Raw genomic sequence first — 17,488 nt, 5'->3', positions numbered from 1 at the left:
ATTTCGGATGACTGAGCAGATTAAGGAATGTGCCTGTCACTCTAAAGAGAGTATCATTCAAATCCGATCGGATCCTGGAAAATTCATAAGCGTAATCCGTTCAGTACGTTCAGTGTTAAAAGAATACACAAAAAGGTAATAAATAAAATGTGCTTGGCAACAACAGTTTTTAATTACAGTATTTCTCAATTAATTTTTAGGAATAATATTTTCTTTTATTTTTGATTCTTTCCCACGGTAATTAAGGCCTTTTTATTCATACCTTCATGGGTTCGACTGTGATCACAATAGGAGCGGCTAGGTAGTGAAGGACGAGGTCTGTCATATCCGGAACAGACCACCCTTGAAAAATTCCTGGGATTGGTCGCTCGAATTCGATCTCGGATCTCCGAGAGCGATAAGCTATGTAAACCGCCTCGGCCATTCGGCAGTCATGACTACTTCGGTTAAACAAAACCTAAAAAAATGCTTAGTGTTTAAATCATAACTTATTTATTTTACTATATAAATTAAAATTTCATTCGGTGGGTGGTTTGCTTGAAAATTTTGCATATAGAAGTTTATAAACTGAAATAGTTTAATTTATAGGCACCAGAAACCGGCACTTTGAATCTATAATAATGGTATTTCATAATTGAACCACTCGGGAATATAAAATGGTATGTTCTCAATACAATTTTAGGGCTTATTTATAGTTCAAAAATCGAGCAAGCGATTTACTCAATGCTTAATCAATGTAGTCGTTTAATGTACTGTACCTGTAGCGAAGAGTGTGCGACTAATTAATATTCACAAAGTCTATGCTTGATCACCGAATTCAAACCATCAATTCAGAGAATTCGGGGTATGTGTATGTCCATTTACTGCAATATACTGTATAACTGCATAATGATACATGATTACATGATCTCTTCATTCGCTTGCCTAAACACATTGAGCGATGTTTTGACACTGGCTTGCCAGTTTCATATTCGTTCGTTTGCTAGACATTGGAAGTATAAATAAGTCCTCTTCTATTTTTCTAATATTTAATAAAGATAACGCGTTGGGTTTTTTTTTTTTTTTTTTTTTTTTGCTTTAATTTTGTCCAGTATGGTTCCAAGTAATGTTTCAATACACTGAATACAAATTACATTTAAAATAAAATTAATCAGATTTATAGCTCAATTGTAATTTTATTTACTTTAAATCATAAATTTGGTGCTTACTATTTTGTTTCCAGAGAGGTTCAATTTAAAATGGAGTGTAAAGTGTCTTTCAATCAACGAAAAAGCTCTCTTGCAAAAGTTTATTTATTTATTAATAATCAACAGTTAAAATTAATATTTTAATTAGGTGAAAATAAAACTTGAATATTGAATATGTATAAAAAAAGTAACCAAAAAAATCGCTGCTCTATTGATATCACAATACAGCAGCATTTTTTTTTTTTTTGTTACTTTTTTTATTCACATACCAGTTACCAGAGGGTACTCTAATACTGTTTTCAAGATTTCTATTTCTGCTACAGAAGTACTGTCAGGAAATTATCTACTAAAAGTAGTTAATTTCCTACTTTCCTAATTGTTTTTACACAATACATTACAATAATGTGCTTCTTATATCACTAAAAATTAATTTTAAAAAACACATTATCATTAAACTGATACAAATTTTAAATTAGTATCATTTTTCCTTTATAAGCTTATAGTTTAACAAATAAGAAAAAATGATGAAAGTAATCAACAAATTTGTTTTTTTTAACGTTTATAGTGTTTATATTTTAAACTCTGTAACATATACACTAAGATATTTCTTTGTTTAATTATTTATGATAAATAAATAAATTAAAAGGCTTTATATATTTAAAATGACACAAAAATAGATATAAATTTAACAAAATTTTTATCTATTGAAAAAACAACAATACTTAAAATATTTAACTGTCAAATTCATATTTAAATAACTATAAAATTTTATCTCAGAATTTAATAATGTATTATTAATAAATTTTATATATGTAAATTAGTTCTTACATCTGTGGTTCATGTCTTGTTTGTAATAAAGAAATTCAAGAACTTTTTCTGATTAAAAGTAGCAAGAATAGAATCACCAAACGTTCAATATTTACCAATCAATATAAATAATATGGATATTTCTCTCCTTCCTTTTAGTAGAAAATTACTTCAATACAGTTAAAAAAAAAAACTATGAAAGCAAATACAAAATATTTAGCCTAAGAATTTTTCTACACTTATTCATACTTATTGTGTAATTTAAAATACATGAAATTTTAAAAATAATTATAAATTAATTTTTATTAACTTTAAAAGCGTGTACTAGATTTTTAAAAAAATAATGATAATCCTTCAAATATTATCAGTTAATTTGCGATACTTTTAAAATCTATTCAAATAAGACTGACAGAAGTGACTTATTTTGAAATTTAAAACATTTTAAACAAAAAAACAAGTTATACAGGATAACTGCAAACATTTTTGATCTTAAAATATATATTCCGTCATTTGGCTTTCGACGAAGATGACTATAATAAACATTTATAACGAAACAGAAACTTACATATAGACAAGAATTAATGCAACGCTGGAAATTTTACTGACTGTAAGATCTAATATTTAATCAAAGTAATTTAATAATTGCATATAACTTCATTATTTATGCGATTATATACAAATTACATCTATAACATATTATTAGATTTCAGAATCTTAATTAGTTTATGTTTTATTATATATCTTAAACATAATTCATCCTTAAAAATCTCATTAAACGTTTTCCTTATATATATCATGAATTAAATATAATGCATCTAAAGTAGGTCTAATTTTAAAGTGAGGAAGATTAAGAGGGAACAAAGGTTTTTATATAACAGAACAATGAATCTTACAAGTTAATCTAGCTACCAAATAGTTAGTTATTGTGTACAGTACATGGATTAAACGGGACAGTAATGACCTAGAGAATTTCTGTTATTAAAATTCTAATGGAAAATGGCATAACCTAAATTTTATTTTTAAATAAAAACAGTTTTATTTATAAAATAATATCCTATTTTAACAAAAGTTTATGTATGTATGTATATCACTGAATACCATCTAGTAACTTTTAATATACAACGGGGTGAAAAAGTGGGTATACAGTTGTTATTATGGGGGAAAAACATACAGGGAGAAAATAGGAAGAAAAAACATTTATTTTTATGTACAAATTAAATCACATATAAGGAATACGAACTAAAAAGATATAATAAAAATAAAAATAATATGAAACCAAACATTTGTATTTCTCAGATTCTCAACTGTATACCTATTTTTGCACCCCCGTATTCATTTTATTCACTTTTATATTTTCTGAATTTATTAACATACTGTACATAATTCAAGAAATTATAATACATTAAAATATTATTTATTTCAATAATTTTTAAAATTTTATCTAATTTTTTCCAAGAATTTTTCAAAGTATCTCATATTGCTATAGAAGATTAGTGTTAAAATAAGTGCACGAGTATATTTATCGAATTCCTTTAATTTATTTCAAGGATATTCTCTCCAGGATTAAATATATAAATAAAAATATTATTATATATTATATATAATAATATTTTTATTTTAACCAAGTTTTTTGTGTGATTCAAATAAAATTATTTATAATTATGTTTGCAAGAGGGGATAATTTTTATGATTTCCACATGCCAGTTTTTACTATTAAATACACGTTTGTGATACAACTACCCTGAAACGTGTTACACATATTAATAATACATTTCATAGATTATAATTTCTTTCCCCGATTTACAGGTAAAACTAACTTTGAACTTTAAAATATATATTTTTTTTATTTACGTTAAACGTTATAAGTTAAATAATTAAGCATAAAAAACATTTACAGAGAAAATTAAAACGTACGATAACCGTGAAATTAACGATTTATTTTTTATATAAAAAAAAAGATCGAGCAATTTCACTCTTCTTCCTCTAGATAATTCCTGTTAGTGAAAATTAAGTATAAAGAAATAAAATTCTTATCTCAAATTTTCGAGGGATTTCATTTTTGAGGGATAAAAAGATTATTTAATTTTGCTTAAATATAAATTATTATTCTAATTTAAAAAAAATAGTAAATGCTCATAGCTTTAAAAATATTACTATAAATATTCACTGTACTTTGTTACGTTTCAGAAAAAAACCAAAAATTATACATAGGAAGAAACATTTTAATAAATAAACAATATTCAAGAATGAATCCTAAATTTTAGGAATCAAAAATTTTGGGCCATCAGTATGTTCTCTTTTGTCTTTTTAAAAAAGTAATTCAACCAAGAATTACATGAACGAAACTTTTTTATGTAGTAAAAATGGATTTCTTTATAGTTTATTAATTAAAAGATGAAAGAATTATCTATCTAGTTTTATTATTTCATTTAGCTTAGATTTGATTTCAACTTTCGTCTAAACGTCCATTTAATTAATTTTTACTGTAACTGCATTAATCCCATTACAGAGTATTACCTTCACATAAAGTACAGCCAAATCTTTCTAACTTAATTCGTTCCTAAAAGTTGTTCGAAAACCGAAACAAATTTTCCCATAAGAAACAATATAAAGTGGATAAGTAGGTAGAGATATAACGAGTGATCGAACTTATCACAAAATAAACAACGTTTCAATTTCACTTTTAAAACATAAGATCCCATTTTGGCGAATTTTCCTAATTAATATCTGTAAGGACGAGTTGCTACTCCATTTTTTATATTTTTTTATTTTGCTGCTATTGCTGTAATATTTTTCGGTAGAAAAACTTCTACCAAAAATTTCTCCGTGACTGCTTTAATTTCCCTTAAACCTCGCTCTTACAATCAGACATATTCTGCACCCTGTATTAAAATACTTCCAATTGCAACTATTAATGATAAAATTTTATAAATACAGTAGAGTCCAATCAATTTTTTATCCAAATCAATTGGGGACTGAGGTTGTTCGGATAACTGCTTTTTCGGATAACCGATTATGTACGAAAAAATATAACCTGTCCGATGTTGAAATTTTTCTCCGTTGCGTGTCGCTTCGTGTTGAATTTTCGTCGATTTTAAGCCTAACGAAAATCTTTATAATAATAATCGAGGCTATTGTATCGTTAAAAATTATTTCTTTATTTTGTACAAAAATAAATATATTGAAAAATATAAAAACATAAAAATTATACTTTAGAAGTAAATCTAGTATCAAAAAAGTTCCATTCAGCACGACAGAGTCCGACTGAAAAGCGTTCGGATAACCGGTGTTCGGATAAACGACTCACTACTGTATATCAATATTAATCATAAAATTAATTTATAATTGTTTTTTATGGATCCACATGCACAAACAATTTTTGAAATTTGATATTTTAAAACGTTAATGAGCATACTTTATGTTTTAAATAATGATTTCATACTACATTGACTAATCAATTTTTCATTATAGAAATTTCTTAATAATATAAATTGTGTTGATTTGATAAGTTAAATTTGTAATAGTTTAACAATAGAATTCAATAATAAAACGGATCTCAATAATAAAAAAGAATTATATTATTCCCATTTGAAGAAAATTATATACAACTGAATTATCTAAGAAATAGCACAATAGAAAACTTATCGAATATGTCAAAAAATAAAAATAAACCTGAATCTCAAGAAGTATCAGAAAAAAGTGAAAAAGAGTCTGATTCACAAAATGTGAACAAGCTTTCTTCAGCTGAATCCGAAAAATGTTGTACAGTCTGTAAATCTGTAATAATAGGAAAAATGGTGTCAGCCTTAGGAAAATTGTATCACCCCCAGCATTTTGTCTGTTGTTACTGTAAAATGGAACTGTCAGATAAATTCATGGAAAAGGAAGGTAAAATATATTGTGAAAAAGATTATCACAATCTTTACACGCCTAGATGTGCCAGATGTGAAAATCCAATTCTTGAGAAATGTGTTACAGCTTTGGATAAATTATGGCATCCTGAACACTTCCAATGCGAAGAATGTGGACAACAGTTTGGTGAAAATACCGGATTTCATGAAAGAGAAGGTAAAGCATATTGCCGTAAAGATTATTTGAATATATTTTCAAAAAAATGCTTTGAATGTCACAAAGATATTGAAGAAATATATGTAACAGCTCTTAATCAAATTTGGCATCCTGCTTGTTTTCGATGCCAGAAATGTAAAGAAATTTTAGCTGATAAGTCTGGATTTCTTGAGAAAAAGGGGAAACCGTATTGTCGAAAAGATTATTTAAATTTATTTGCACCCAAATGTCATGCTTGTAAAAATCCAATTACTGAAAAGTTTGTACTTTCTGAAGAACGTCAATGGCATCTTGAATGTTATGAGAAACATTGAAAATTCCAATAAAAAATCATTCCATTTGCACATTCTTTCACTTATTCAAAATATTAATAAATGTACCAAATTTGTAATTCAATTTAATAATCGTCAAACTGTTTTTTTTTTTCTTTCTTTTTAGTTTTAATTGTTTCTGTTCTCTGTGCATTAAGAGGACTTAGTGGTAGACCTTCGGTGGTAACGACCGGTTGTGACTGAAGAAGTTCGACATATTCTGTACAACCTACCCATAAATTCTTTTAACCGATCCGGATTCGTGACTTGGTCATCAGAATAGCAGACAGGAGCTTTTACTATCTTAGCCATTTGACTAGTCATTGGCTAGAATTTTAATTTTTAATCAACAATTTGCATTCTAACTAATAAATTGAATATTTGCAATTACAATGTGGAAATATATTTAGATTGATTAATGGAATAAGACAATGTTACATGATAAGCCATCGGCCAAAGGAGGATGCCTTCCGGAAGGACATGTATGAGAAACTGGCCCTTATTTAGGTGTTGCACACGAAGAATACCCGAAAAATTCCAGTGACCAACCCGTTGATCAGGCATTAAACCGCGACACTGGTCGAGAAAAACCGAACTAATCTGTTTAAATTTGAAAATCGAATATGTTCTAACGTATTACTCTTTTTCTCTTTTTTTTTTCCAGCGCCCGTAAATCTTGCACGTCGCTTTCTCTTGTTTTCCATTGTTACTTAACACTTTGGTACTTAAATTTGGTACCCTAACTGTGTACCAAATTTCAACTTTCAACTCCTAACCGTTTTAGCGAGCGGCCGGATGGCCGAGCGGTCAAGGTTAGCAGCCTACCGCCCTGGGGGACCCGGGATCGAATCCGGTCGGGTCGAGAAATCCCCAGGAATTTTTCGGGGGGTGGTTCGTCCGGATATGTCGGTCCCTCACCACCCGGCCGCCCCATTGTGGGCCTGGCCGAACCCATAATGGGCTTGCTATAAGAGGCCCTCTTAGTGCCCACTGGGCGGAAAGAGTTACAAAAAAAAAACCGTTTTAGCGAAAATTAAGATTATTACGTTACAGTCAACCTTACCCGTTTTCACAGAATGCAAGAATTGGGTCCACCCTGTTTCCAGACTAATTACAGAATTTTTAGATGGGTCTAAAAATATGTTCGATTTCTCGCGAAAACGAAAGAAACTGCAACTTGCACGTCGCTTTCTCTTAACACTTCCATTGTTGATGGAAGTGTTAAGCCTTAATCCTGTCCCTCTCCCCCGTGGGGAGGAATTTCGAAAAATTCCTTTTTAGTGTGCGTTCTCGTGTACGTACCCTAACTGTGTACCAAATTTCAACTTTCAACTCCTAACCGTTTGGGCTCTGCGCTGATTATTATTATTATTATCAACTCATCTCGATTATATATACGGATTTCTAACTCTTTCCGTCATGTGGGCGCTAAGAGGGCATTTTTAACAAGCCCGTTATGGCTTTGGCCATACCCAAAAATGAGATCGGCCAGATGGTGAAAGACAGGACTTGACATATCCAGGATGTCAAGTTCCTCCGAAAATTTCTGGGATTTTCATTCAAAGGTAGTTTACCTCTAGTGCAGTAGGCTATCCTAACAGCTCGGCCATCCAGCCATCCGTTTGCAGTGGTGCTGAAGCAGAAAAGCATGGACTGTTATGGACTAGCAGCGTATCGTCTTTAGCGACGAATGATTGGGAATGGACGACCACCGTATTAAAGTGTAGAAGACTACTGAAGACTACTTTAATTCCGCTTTTACTTCTGAGCGGTACTGCTGGCGTGCTGGTCTGGGGAGCCATTTCGTACGAAATCGATGATCCTTAGTGATAAGAGATACATTGACAGCACAACGGTATGTTCAAAATATTCTGCACCCTCATATGCTTCTCACGAAAATACTTCAAGTAGCTAATTTTCCAGCAAGATAATGCTCTGTCTGTCGCACACAGCTGGGGTTTGCCAGAAGTGTCTCCATCACATAGTCACACTTCCATACTTCGGTGGCCTGTCCGGTTTCCAGATATATCGACTATCGAGCATTTATGTGACCAGAAAAGATGCCAGCTATAGCCATCTATGAGTACGAGGGATGTGGAGTGACAGTTGCAACATCTGTGGACAAATCTGTCGCAAGACCTATATGCTTCCATGTCCGACTGTATTGACATATGTACTGTACCTAGGAAAGAGGAAGATACTAAAGGTGTTTTTACATTGTACCGTTGTTCCACAAGAAAATGTCCCTTTGCTGTGATATCGCAATTACTTATTATCATTGTCATTAAGTTCTCACTAATAAAGCTTTATTTGATTCTAACGCCTCGTTTTTGATGCACAAATTTTTGTCATGAGTGTATATATAACATTCGACTTATAACTAAAATAAGGGAAATTAACAACTTTATGAATTAATGATTAACGATTTCAATAAAGAAAAAGTGATTCATTTAATATCGTATAACATTACTAAAAAACTCCAAGAAAGTGTTGCGTAACTTTCCCGGCCAAACTTTAAAATTATATGTAGCGCCATCTGTTATGATATTTTATTTAAAAACGTTTTTTTTAATAAGACGGATGGTTGGCCGAGCGGTCAAGATGGCAGCCTACCGCTCTGGGGAACCCGGGATCGAATCCGAACGGGTCGAATAATCCCCAGGAATTTTTCGGGGGTGGTCCGTTCGGATATGTCGGGCCTCGTCCCTCACCACCCGGTCGCCCCATTGTGGGCCTGGCCTAACCCATAATGGGCCTACTAAAAGAGGCCCTCTTAGTGCCCACAGGGCGGAAAGAGCTAAAAAAAACTTTTTATATTATTAATTCACACAAAATTGCAAAAAGATTAATTTTGAGGGTGAAGATGAGTTTTATTTATTTATTTTTTTAATTGTAAATGCTAATAACGAGTAAAATCATTAAGTCCGATCCCACTCCAGATACGGTAAATGACCCCTTTATATTCCCACTCCCTCCACCTTCAACCACCAAAATTTAATAGCATCAATCCCTTAAATACGCAAATCTCCCTGTAAAATTTCAAAAGTTTTCGACTAAAGGCACAGGAGTTATTAAGCTTTAAATTGAGTGAAAAAAACGTACCCCCTCCCCTACCCACTCACTATACGTACAGAAAAAAAACCCGAACTTTTTTGCATTTCTCGACGTTTCAAAGTCCCCTGAGTCCAAAAATGTAAAAATCTTGGTGGGGAGCATTTTTAACCGATTGCCATGTTTCCCCTCTGTTATATATAACAGCTGGAAAAGTAATAAATAAAGCTATATGATAATATATTAGCTCTAAGTCCAGGTCTTAGATAATCATATAATTTAACAAGGGTCATTTTAAATTTATTTTTAAGGATAAACTATATTTCCTGTAACCATTTCTGAATTTTTAAATAACTAAATAAGTGCGGTATATAAGAGAAGATCATTATCTAAGTTTTAAAAAATCTTGAACAATTTCTTTATATATACTGTAATTACAAATTATGTACTGTACAGTATATAAATAAAGAAATTATTCTTTTTAACACAGAACGAGAAACCTACTTCTCGAGATAAATAATCTCATTCTTTTCATAGTTTTATAAAATATAAAGTGAGTAATAATACACTTTTAACAATGCTATTATTATACTGTTTGCAATATATTATTTTATGCAATATTCATAACAATATAATATTATATTATTACAAAAAAATTATTTAAATAAAAATAAAATTCAATTTCGAAATATATAACTTAAATTTTTTTAACACTAAATTAAATACAATAAAAGAATATTGTATATTTATTTATTTATAATACTAATTCAAAGGAATTTTACAGAAAATTCATTTTTTAAAGTTCCGATTTTCTTGTTAAATAGGTTTTATTCGAGCAGAGGAATATGCAAATTATGCGGAATATTTTTAATAATTCAAATGATTTACAATTCAAAATATAAAATTTAATTAAATTTTAGAAATTTGTTGAAGCGAAAAATACAATTTGTTTAACGATTATCCTTTTATAAATTTATAAAAATAAAATAAATTATAATAAAGTTTACATTCAGAAAAGTTAGAAATTATAAATATTCATTTTCATGTTAACAATGATGCATTAATGCTAATTATTTAAGAAATGTTACTCATTTGAGAAACACGTGATTAGGAAATCCGCATCCTGATGACGTTAAACTTGATCAAGATGGATGACACGAATATAATTGCGCTTTCAAATTTAAAACAGTTTCTACTCAACAAAATTAATTATTTAACTAGAATAATTGAAAATGATGAATATTCAAACGAATTATTTTACGTAAGTTAAACGTTTATATATATATATATATACTAATTTGGAGAATTTTGCTAAACACGTGTTAAATGACACATTTAAACATTCACTTCCGTGCTTTAGTAATTAGTTAAATTATTGGAATGGTTGGAAGAGTACTGATGTTAAATATACAGTATATATACGTTACTGTAAATCTTTAAATAAATATTTTAAATAATATGATTCTAATATGAAGATTTAAATATTAAACACGTAGCAACACTTAGAATCGTAATAAATTAAATATTTCTGGTTATTATAGCAATATATATAAATTTCTTAAACCCTTGTTTATATTTAAGAATTTAATATTAAAATATAGGCTAATAGTTTAAACAAAGTTGGTTCATGGTCATTATTAAAGTGAAAGAACTAAAAGTCATAAATTCTATTATGTTTAGTTGTTAGCTGTATGAGTAAGACTCCTACTCATTATATTTAAGAGATTCTTGTAAACAAATATGGTTGAAATATTAATAATTGTATTATTTTGCCGAACAAAGAGCAGTTTTTGTAAAATCTAAACCAATAAGGAAGTAGCCTGGTTTAAATATTAATAATAGGATAGTTGTTTTGTTAACTAAGATCAGCTGACAGAAAACATCTTAAGTGGTTCGTTAATATTTTTAGATATCCGTTTATTAAGTATTATAACGATAGTACTTGATACTAATTTAAAGAATTATAGACAATGTAAATTAAATTTTAGTTTACTTTTAGGGGAAGATGCTTTTGATAAAACTATTTGGAGGAATTAATTAATTAATTCCTCCAAATAGGGGAAGATAAGAATGAGGGGAGGAGAATAGAAAGAAATTAATTAATTTCTTTTTATTATTAAATTATTTTTATATAACAAAAGTAAATTTTATATATATTAATATTAAGTTTTTATATTTATATAGTAATTAATAAGGAAAACATACTAAAGTCGAGATATTTATTTGAAATTTAAAATTATTGCTTAATTTATTAATAATATTACATTTCTTTAAACTAATTTTCAATTACTGTAAAGATAATTTTTTTATTGGAATGTCTGATACTAGTAACATGTCTGTGTTCAGCGGATAAAACCCCTGAACACTGACAATTGATAGGTGGTTTACGCTGTTCAGCAAGCTGGCTACGTGAAATTTTCCCGATTTTCTTCGTAAATAGGGGCCAGTTTTCCATAAAAGCCCTTCCAAGAGACATATTTACCAAATGTTGCTTTGCCTATTCCCAGGGATGGCGAACCTATGGCACGCGTGCCCAAAGTGGCACGTAAGAGAAATCATCTGGCACGTAATGTATCATATGATTTCTGTCTTTTTCAATCATCCTTTCTGTTTATCACCTGACCATCCTTTTTTCAATCAGATTTTTTACATTTATTCGAATTAAAGCGTATTCGTTTAATTTCTTTAAATATCATTATTCGAAGTCTAAGACTTTGGCACGCATTAACATCTTTAAAGCTAAGTATGCTTACAATATGGCACGCGGACTCAAAAAGGTTCGCCATCCCTGCCTTATCCCATCCAACTCAAGTCCGACACTTAAGTTTTTAACAATCCTTCCAGATGTGCTAATTTTATCGAGTTTATTTTTATTGTTTCTGTTCTATCAATAATTATTTGGATAAAATACAATAGTTAATAATAACAAGACGAATTTAGCATCAGGTCTATTTCAAATAATAATCATTTTATTTGTAGAGTCGATATATATAGATACTGAACATAACTCTACAATCTACTCTTAACAAGAACGTAAATTTAAATTATCACACATCCGGAATAAATGTTAAATGACGTAACTTGAAAAAACAAAATTAAATGACTCAGTGGTTGTTTAAACTGATTTGTTTTTAATTGAAATGTTCCTATTTGTATAGAAGCGTATAAAAATTATTTTAAATGAGCATTGCTAATATTAAAGTTATTTTACCAATGACTGAGCGTTAAAATAGAAAACATTTATCAGATAGAGAATCACAAAAGCCCATTCACTGACAGTTTATATGCAGTATGTTTGGTGCATTTATCTACAGTATTATTTGTAGGAGGGTTCATAATAAAGGAATTTCGTTGTTAATTTGCCTAAAGTAAGTACAATTGTTTATTTTTGAAATGCAATTTTATTTATATCTTATTTCATCGAGCGAATTTTCTAATATATTTTTCTGATGATAATTTTTTTATTAATAGATTTTATTTGATAATTAGTGGGTTTCGCCCCGCTCGCTTCGCTCACTCGTTGAAAGTTTTCATGACCATTCATCAATTTCTGATGCCGCCGTTTCTATTTATAATTTTCGTGACGGAAAAGAATTTCGTGACTATTTTAAGCAAAGTATTTTATATATATGTAAAAAAAGAACAATCGTTTTATAGTCTATTTCAAAGACGGCAGCCAAATTATTCTAGATTGCAAGGAATGCTTTTTGTTTTAGTAAGAGATCGCATCTAGAGGCACGCATTTACCATATTGTAAACCTACTTAAAATAATAATAATTTAAATATAAAGAGCTCATACCAAACTTTATTTCAATATCAGAATTCTAAAACAGAATTAGTGATGAGTAACGCTGCGGTAGGTTATTTTTATCCCTTCGAAAAACGTTTATGGAAACATCAGTGACAGAAAAAAAAAGAAATAATCTAATGTTTTTATTAAAAGTAGGTCTTGTCTTCAAATTGTCAATTTGGACATTACGATAATATTTAAAAAAAAAAATAAAATAATAATAATGCATTTAGAATTCTAAACAATCGTAATGCATCGACAAGTCATAGATTATTATTGTTTTTTTCGTACTTTGAGAATAAAGCAAACTGTATTTGTAAACTAGAAATACGATATAATTTAAATCAAAAATATTTATGAAACTATTGTAAAAGACATTATTTCTAAAACTTTATCACGAAAACATTGCTCTATTTTATAATATATTCTAGAAATGTTTCCTAATGTAAAGGTACTTAACCTCACTTTATAGTTATATTGTTGTATATCTCGAATCTTATCGCTGCAGACATGTAAAACAATATGCGATTCTCAACTTTAAACTCTTCGTGAAAAACAAAACATGTTTTATTATTTTAGTCTGTATTTATATTTAAAGAATAATACAAAAATATCCTGTTTTTAAATTATTTTGATTCGGTTACGGAGGAACCATTTTGTCTTTACAAAAAATAATAAATTATTCAACTAGACTGTAAAAAAAATATCTTTGATATACTTTAAGTTACAATGCATAAATTTTCATATTTAAAAATCTAGTTTATCCCCATTAGCACAGATAGAAAGAAGAATTTCATGTTAAAATTCTAAAAGAATTATGTGAACGCGAATCCATAGAGTACACATTTTTTTTAATGTATTTTTTTATTTACGTTAAACAAAAACACATTGTAGATCTGTATCAGTTGATATCAATTTGCAAAAATACTGATATAGATCTGAAAACTGTTACATTTATAAAAGGAAAAAAAAATTATGGGATAAATCTAGAAAAAGTTATTTTTTTATTTTCATTTTTTTGTTTGAATTGTTATTTTTTAGTTCGTGAAGGCAAATGTTTCAGCTTGCTTGTACCTTTTTTTTTCGTTTTTTTTTTCTGCATAAGACAGAGCAGAAGAGTCTACCAGTTGAAGTTTTGTTTTGAAGGTCAACAGTCTTCCCTTCATTAAGCCGCACGTGTGTATGAAAAGAAGAAAAGCTGCTTAAATTCTCTTTGGGAAACAGTAGGAATTTCAATACGAATAAATCTTCAATAGTCTCTAAGAAAATTTCAATTTTATTAATGAGATTTATGTGTTTTAAGATTGACTTTTGAGTATAGGATCGGTAATAGGTTGCAATTAATTGTCTTACTAATGCCATGGTTCTATATAAAGATTTTAACGGTCTAATAGCATTGTTCCGGTCACACTTCATGTATTATAACGATGATTTGTCCGTTTTCCGTCTGTTTGGATCGTTGCTAAAGACGTTACATTCGTCTTGATTTTGTAAAGGAAAATGATGGACCAACAAAATATCAAAAATCGAAATTTACCGTATTTACATTAAGTAAATACTGTATAAACATGCAAAATGTTAATTTCTTTAAATATCTTTCGAAATAATTTGTTAAAGTTTAATCTTGCATTTTGATATTTTTCAGTTAATCAAGGAATTTTTAAATCGACAAACTTCATGATTAATTCAGTTTAACATTATCCTGTTTTTGTTCTTTTTTTAATAGAAAATGTAAGGATAAACTGTATGCAAGCGCTTAGAATCATTAAGCTGTTGTAACGAATTTTATTAATGAAAAAGTGTGACAAATTTATTAATTTTGCTGACTTGTAAGTTGTTGATTTAAAAGGCTATCGGTTTTTTTTTCAATATAATGACACTGACATATTTGAATGAATTGTTGTTTTTATTATTATTATTTTCATTTACGTAGTTAAAATATACATATTTGGTAATTTAAATAGTAATAGAGTTAAAAATATAATTACCTGTAATAACATACAAATAAGTTATTGAGAAATTTAATATTTTACATAAGTTTTGTCTTAATTAACCGATAAAGGAAACATTTCTTTAAACAAAAGAAATCGGGTGCATATTTAGTTCACATTCACATTGTTACGAGTTGGAAATTTCTGTAAGTTGTCACTTTGTGCCATTATATAATCAATGAAGCTTCTGTTTCTTATGTAGATTTTTCTATGAATTACTTCATTTATTTTTAGTCCTATTGGACTTCATTTAACCTTATTTCAGATAAATTATTATTATTATTGAGTAGATCTTTTCATAACCAGAACAACTGTTTCGATTAAAGTGTTGATTACTTTTTAAGTTAAATCAATAGATTGTGTACAGGGACAATTCACACCACATCAGAAAAGCATTGTAATGCTGGCTGTATCTAGCTCATAATCATAAATCTATGCATAAGGGCGGGATACGATTTATTGTATCTAGAACCCTATTTTTTTTATATCTTGATTGAGGCCTCTATTGGTTCGGCCCAACCCTTCTTGATTTAATGTCATTCACCTTTAGAAATTTCCTGTTGATGAAAATCGTATCTTCATTGCTGATTATAGAATTCCAGTAGATCTTATAAAGTGAAATCTTTCAAAAATTTAATAGAAAATGAATTTATCATAGCAAAATAACGTGTTTTTTACGTTTAAGGACGTGGGAAAAATTTTGAAACCGATCGGAATTAACACTAAAAATATCAATAAATTTCAGGAAAAACGAAATTTTATATGTAAATATATTTCTGACCTAAATTTTTACATTTTTATCTGAAAGTATTCGATATATATACACTGTTAGTTCTATTTTTATGGGCGATATCGCATAATTAGAAGGCATTACTCCATTGTAAAGTGTTCTTTTATACACGCCACATTTCATTTCGATATTGGCATTTCTATAAAATAAAACATCAATGATGTCAAATCTTTTTAATAAATCCGATTTTGTATATTTTGCCTTCAAAAATGCCCAAGTTTGAATTAAAATATTTCTGTTAACGTATACCAGATGGCGATACTTTCAACGGCTTTTACAATGGGAATGAATGAATCAGGAGCGCCATTTATTTATGTGATAGCAGATACTGCCGGGTAGTAATCATGTTTCTTTGAAATTGATCAACGAAATCTCGTAAAATTCGGTAAGTTTATTGTTAAATAGATCAATTATATATCCGTCCGTTGATCTCTGCGGCAGAATTCGGTAAATTTAGGTCGGTAACGTATAAACTTTGAAGAGAAAATTTGAATGTATGAACAAGCTCTGCCTATTGAGTAAGAGACTGCGATGGTTGTTGAGTAATGTTGGGGAATTATTAATCGAACTAGTAACCTCCTAGCCTTATTATCGGTCTAGATGATAAATATATGAAGATTAATCTGAAAAATTGGGTGAAATGATTTTAGAACTGGTCCGTAAACCTTCAATTTATTAATCTATAATTCGAATTTAGATTAGAGGTCGCAGAAACCCATATATTTTTGAATAGAAGGGATGGGTTTTAGGGCAGTTCTAACACGAATAAACCACTTCCTGTCAATGTTTAATTATGTGGAGGGTGGATGATCATCATCTGGTCGTGAGATGTCCGTTGATTTTTGCTGTGAATTGGGTTGATCTGGATGACTATACGTCATTTTCTTATTTTTTCTTCAAAATCTAAAAAGTTTTATTGTGATTTTAAGCATTAGTTTGAAAAAAAACCCAAAAATTCAAGGTTTACGATTAATGATTTGTGAAAATATCAGTAATTTCGTATTACTGTACTAATTTCAGAAATATATAACCATAATCTAAACAATGTTATCATTAAGACTGTAAATCAATTGACACATCTTGTATATCTTTAATCTAGTGATATTTATTTATTATATCAATATAACAAAAAAGCAACAAGCTTAAAAAATTTTCATTTGACAACTATCTTAAGCCTGTATTTAATGTAAGTTTTACCATTAAAAATTTTTGGTAATGTTTTTTTTCTTTTCTTTTTAGAGCAACATCGTATTAAATCTAATTTTAATCAATTATTATAACTTCATACTTAAGTATCATTGAATGTATTTAGATATCTGTTCAATATCATTCTTATTTTGAAATTGTTGGGATGTAAACAGAAATCTTTTTATATAATGTATATAAAACAATTTTTTGAATATTTTACGTAGACTTCAGCCTGTGTGTTTAAACTTGAAATACTTGCATATATTTTTTAGAAGTAAAATGGTAATGGTAAATTATTTAATAA

At 28.9% G+C, this 17,488-nt stretch overlaps 2 protein-coding genes across 2 annotated transcripts in view; both read left to right on the top strand.

The window, feature by feature from the left end:
* The first annotated feature begins 5,555 nt into the window (after positions 1-5,555).
* Positions 5,556-6,940, top strand: LOC136969736 (paxillin-like). The gene is made up of 2 exons (XM_067264014.1): positions 5,556-6,062; positions 6,501-6,940. Exons 1-2 carry the CDS (start codon positions 5,645-5,647, stop codon positions 6,575-6,577), a joined length of 495 nt encoding a protein of 164 aa, XP_067120115.1. The 5' UTR covers positions 5,556-5,644; the 3' UTR covers positions 6,578-6,940.
* A 3,596-nt stretch (positions 6,941-10,536) lies between these two features.
* Positions 10,537-17,488, top strand: part of LOC136969648 (uncharacterized) — a 128,638-nt gene continuing 121,686 nt past the window's right edge. The window contains exon 1 of the mRNA XM_067263919.1: positions 10,537-10,685. Within this exon, the coding sequence (XP_067120020.1) occupies positions 10,551-10,685 (135 nt within the window). The 5' untranslated portion in view covers positions 10,537-10,550. The remainder of the gene's footprint in view (positions 10,686-17,488) is intronic.

This window comes from Centruroides vittatus, unplaced genomic scaffold (assembly GCF_030686945.1).
Source record: "Centruroides vittatus isolate TY-2023 unplaced genomic scaffold, ASM3068694v2 contig_18, whole genome shotgun sequence".
NCBI lineage: Eukaryota > Metazoa > Arthropoda > Arachnida > Scorpiones > Buthidae > Centruroides > Centruroides vittatus.
Note: the sequence above shows the minus strand (reverse complement) of the source record. Positions and strands in the feature narration are given on the sequence as shown.